The 5,363-nt window shown below is 26.0% G+C and overlaps 1 protein-coding gene across 4 annotated transcripts; it reads left to right on the forward strand.

Annotated features, from left to right (window-relative positions):
- Positions 1-668: 668 nt before the first annotated feature.
- On the forward strand, positions 669-4,546 carry LOC102675315 (serine/threonine-protein kinase GA29083-like). 4 transcript variants are annotated; one of them, XM_006614825.2, is made up of 6 exons: positions 669-985; positions 1,556-2,578; positions 2,658-2,835; positions 2,926-3,219; positions 3,325-3,583; positions 3,938-4,546. In XM_006614825.2, the coding sequence occupies exons 2-6, from the start codon at positions 1,557-1,559 to the stop codon at positions 4,006-4,008; spliced, it is 1,824 nt and encodes a 607-aa protein (XP_006614888.1). In that variant the 5' UTR covers positions 669-985; position 1,556; the 3' UTR covers positions 4,009-4,546. The 4 variants fall into 4 exon arrangements, with proteins under 4 accessions (XP_006614888.1, XP_006614886.1, XP_006614887.1 ...); XM_006614823.2 differs by having other exon boundaries at positions 3,325-3,567; positions 3,935-4,546; XM_006614824.2 differs by having other exon boundaries at positions 3,325-3,567.
- Positions 4,547-5,363: the final 817 nt, after the last annotated feature.

The following is a 5,363-nucleotide window of genomic DNA, read 5'->3' on the forward strand; positions in this document are numbered from 1 at the left end:
AGAGGACTTAAAGAATGTATCTTTTTATATATTTTTCTATATCATATAGTATAATAATATTAAATTTTTTTATATATTTTACATAATAATTTATTTAATATACTTATTAAATCATTATGTATAATTTTATAATATTATTAAGCATAATAAATAAATAATGATAAAAAGAAAATCTCTTTTAAAGATTATGTTGCCCTCTATCCATACTTATGTTATATTTTACGAACTAACTTTTAAATTTTTATCTTTCTATGGTATATCATACTATATAATATATCATATTGGTATATTTAAGAAAACTATTGTAAAAAAAAAATTTTATATGTTTATTTATTTATTATATATTTATATATTTATTATTTATTTGTAAGTTTTAGTTGTAATTTATTATATTAATTTCAATAATTAAATTTTTTCGTTATAGAAATTGATAATTTTGTTCAAATATTACATTTTAAAGATATATTAGTAATACAATTTATAACGTATTTCATTAATATTATTATTTGTTAAAGATATAATATATGTAACACAATATTATATATAAAATATTTTTTCCTCTTTTCGGAACAAAGTTAATTACGGATAACATACAATCTATTCTAATTGTAAGTTAATGAGAAAAAGTTATTCAATTATTCATTTTTATATTACACCCTTTTAATTTCTTTACACTTCCGGTTCCGATCTTCCGGTTTCTCTTTGACAAGCCACTTTATTTATAGAGTTTGGCAGGTTAAACTATTCTGCGCGCAGAAAACAAAATTAGTTGCGATAGAAACGGAAAGTATTAAAATTGTATGGGATTTACATATAACAGAAAAAAAAATTATATTAGTGTAATATTAGAAAGCGAGATTTCTCGCTTTTATTATCTAATATTCGCGTCATGGTTGCTATGAAAATGTCAGTTCAGTGGTGATTCATTCGTTCATTACTTGGCTTTTCTTCTGTTTTTTAATAGGACATTCTGCTCATTGGGCAGGTAAGTGTATATAAGATTTTTGTTAATTAGTAAATTTGAAGTATTAACAAATGACTTTCTGGACTTGTATTTATTCATGTGTTGTACTTGTGTATATAATGATATAGTTAAAAGAAAGGTTAAGTAGGTTAGAAAGAAAAATAAATATTCTTATTATCAGTCATGTTAGATGAATTTTTGAACGTATAATGAGAACTATAAAAATTTTAAAATATTTTAAATTATATAGGTTTACAATTGATTCTTACATATTTTTATTTAGCTTTTATTGTTATAACGTTTATGATAATAAAATAATAGAAAATATTTGTATTTATAACTTTATTGAAAAATTGTCCATATATGTTATTAATAATTAATGAATAACAGCGAATATTTTTGTTTGTACGTATTTTTTTAAATTTGATTTTACAAATAACATATAAAAATTTAAATTTTATTTGAAATATAATAATTTTATATTACATGATATAATTTTTTAATATTCACTTTTATATGTATTATATTAATGTGTCTGTATGTATGTGTACATATATAACATTATATTTACATTATAAATTTTATATTCAGGATGATGGAAGAACCATTGAGTCAAGGTGCTTCACCATCTGGTGATAGCAATTTTTCTGGAAGTGGAGAATTAAGTTCCACTACTATAATGAGCATAGATGAAAGAATGTTGGATGTTAGTTCGCGACATTCTTTAAATGTTCTTAGAACTCCACCAACCAAGAAAGCAAAAAGAGTGAGATTTTTTAGAAATGGAGATAAGTTTTATACTGGTATTGTGATGGCTGTGACGCCAGAAAGATATCGCAGTTTTGATAGTTTAGCTACAGATTTAACAAGAGCTTTAATATCAAGTGTCACTTTACCTAATGGTGTTAGAGCAATATATACCATGGATGGGAAGAAAGTTCAAAGTATTAATGATTTAGAAGATGGTAAATGTTATGTAGTTTCTGGACAAGGAGAAATTTTTAAAAAAGTGGAATATTCATCTACTAAAGTAAGAAGGGGCAGTTCTTTATCTGGACTACCACAATCTCCAGCAGGTACTGGTAGACAAATAAGTGCAATACCGTTATGCGTAAAAGCAAAAATAATCACATTAATTCGACATGGTACAAAGCCACGTAAAGTTGTACGTCTTTTGTTAAATAAAAGAAATGCTCCAAGCTTAGAACATGCGTTGGAAGCAATTACAGAAGCTGTTAAGTTAGATACTGGAGCAGTAAGAAAAGTCTATACTCTTTCGGGACAACAAGTTACCTCTTTGGAACAATTTTTTGAAAATGATGACATTTTCGTGGCTTATGGTCCTGAAAAATCGAATCAAGAAGATTTTGAATTAGATTTTGAAGAATCTAAAAGTGTTCAAAGCTTTCGAAGATGTCCATGGACATCGAAAAGACAGAGTGGTCCAATGCCAAGAATGCCACGTAAATCTGGTAAAAAAGTGCTTACTACACCACAAGTGCGGACACCTAGTCCTTCTTCACTGATATTACCACAGCCGTTACGTTTACATTATGCAGTAGGACATGTAATTGGAGAAGGAAACTTTGCTGTTGTTAGGCATTGTTCTCATAAGTAAGTATCATAAGATAATTATATATAATACTAATAATTAAAAATAATATTCTAAATTTCATAAAAAAATAATTTGCAGGTCTACAGGTGTAGAATATGCAATGAAAATTGTAGATAAATATAAATGTCAAGGTAAAGAAACAATGTGGGCAAGTGAGGTATCAATTTTACGACAAGTTTGTCATCCAAATATTATTAATTTGATCGCAGAACAAGAGACTACCGATCAATTGTTTTTAGTCATGGAACTTGTAAAAGTACATTTACTTATATATACACATATATATATTATAAATCATAAAAATTAAAATTAATGATAGAATAATTTATATTTATTGTTATTTTAGGGTGGTGATTTGTTTGATGCTATTGCTGCAGCAACAAAATTTTCGGAAAGTGAAGCTAGTGTAATGATTGGACATTTAACATCTGCATTAGCTTATTTACATTCACATCATATTGTACATCGTGATGTTAAACCTGAAAATCTTTTAGTTGAAATGGATGGAAATCATGTTAGATGTTTAAAGTTATGTGATTTTGGACTTGCCCAAGTTGTAAGAGAACCTTTGTACACAGTTTGTGGTACACCTACATATGTAGCACCAGAAATTCTTGCAGAAACAGGATATGGTTTAAAAGTACATTATTTTTCTTAATGAAAAAGAAAAATATCTTTAAAACAATCGAAAAGAAAAATATCTTTAAAAAGATACGAAAGATAAAATGAATTTATACTATTTCAGATTGATGTATGGGCAGCTGGTGTGATATTATACATCTTACTTTGTGGTTTTCCACCATTTGCTTCTCCTGAAAATAAGCAAGAAGAATTATTTGAACGTATCTTGAGTGGTCAATATGATTTTAGATCTCCATTTTGGGATGATATTTCAGATTCTGCTAAACAATTAATTTCAAACATGTTACAAACGCAACCTGAATTGAGATTTGGTGCCGAAGATGTACTTGATCATCCATGGCTAGCGGTAACTGTCATTATACGTTAATTTTAGTCGATAGAAAACTTATTTTATTAATTTGCATGGCTTGCTCTTTTATTTCATTTTATTTATTATAATTTTTTTTTAAATTGAAAGTAATATAAGAAAATTGTTCTAGTGTAGTAACGATGAAGTCTTCTTTTGATTGAATAATATTGAATTTTAATTATTCATAATTTTCTATCAATTTGTTTATAATGTAAATTCATTGTCACACAAGATAATATGTTTCAACTATTACATGACATATTTTTGGCTATTTAAAAATTAAATGCTAAGAAGGCTTCTGTAGTAGTTTGCTGTATCTGTAGCAGAGCTTTTGTTTTTCTTTTGTCCCGCCTCTGTATATCAGCAGAGCTTTCTAGGCGAGCAGACCACAGCATCAACACCTACCAACCCGCCGGAGCAACACTGGTATCAGCGTGAGCCGATAAAATTGGCAATTTTTGAATTTGACTTCTACAAAAATCCAATTCGAGGTGATAGTTCTCAAGATGAAGTTGATGATGCTTCTGATAACAAAACAGATATTAGAAACAACCGAAGTGAAGTTTTATCGTCAATAGAATCAAAAAGCATTGATTTATTTTATGACAAAGTTCAGAAAAATTAAGTTATAATGAAATTGACTTTAATAACAAAAATTTTAATGATGAAACATTTGTGTCCCTTAGTGCAGATTGTTTATAATTTCAGTCGAATAATGAACAATCTTATAAACAATTAATATAAAAACCACGTTTTATCGTTGTTTAAAAACCATCGCATAGTGAAACTTGTTTGAACAGTATTCATAAAAATGTTAATTGTCGGTGCAAATAGATAATTTAACATTACTAGAGAGAGTGAGAGAGAGAGAGATAGATATCAAAATATTCCTACAATTTAAATTATGAGTTGTAAAGACAATTCAGTTCGAGTGTTTTTTCAATATAAAATAAAGAATTTTGTTTGCAAGAATTAATAATATTTCGCGTATTATGTTAAATACAATACAAACACCGATACATTTTTAAAAACTTAATTTTTTTTACCAAATATTGTTTCAAAATTTATTATTTAAAAAGAACGATGCAATTATTTATTGATAGTAATTAGCAATTCCAATAACAACAATGAAATATTAGATAGGTTTCACCATACACAATTAATATAAGAACAAACGTCAAATTTTACGCGAAATATAAAAATATAAATGACGACTTTAAAAATATTAATTTTTACCACGATGAGGAAACAAAAAAAAGAAAAAAATAGTAATGTATGTGATTCATATAAAAATGGTTGTGTAAATGAGGTTTTATAGTTAAATTATACAGAAAATTCTTTTTATATAATTATGAAAAGTCAGCAATAGAAATATTAGAATCTCCTACAACGTTAAAAGTAAATACATCAGAAATTTTTAAATCACATATAGTGATGTATTACTTTTAATAGTAAGCATATATAAAGCAAAGATTTAATTGTTTTTCATTTTAATTTATAGAAAATGATTTGAATAATAATAATAATAATAATAATGAGAAAATGATTTTTGTTTAAACAAAAATCATAACAGTTTGTAAAAAATTTAACTCTACATATACATGAATTGTACAATGAAAAACAGACAGAAAGATTCAGCTTATAATATATTTTACAATTCTTAAAAAAAAAGATCACAGAAATATATATGATAGTTAAGAAAAATAAATGGAAAAAAGATCGGATGAGATATAAATAGATAAAAAAAAAAAATAGTGTTACAGCCTAGAACATGATTATAAAAAAAAAAAAAA

The sequence above is a fragment of the Apis dorsata genome, unplaced genomic scaffold (genome assembly GCF_000469605.1).
Source record: "Apis dorsata unplaced genomic scaffold, Apis dorsata 1.3 scaffold_198, whole genome shotgun sequence".
In the NCBI taxonomy this organism is placed as follows: Eukaryota; Metazoa; Arthropoda; class Insecta; order Hymenoptera; family Apidae; genus Apis; species Apis dorsata.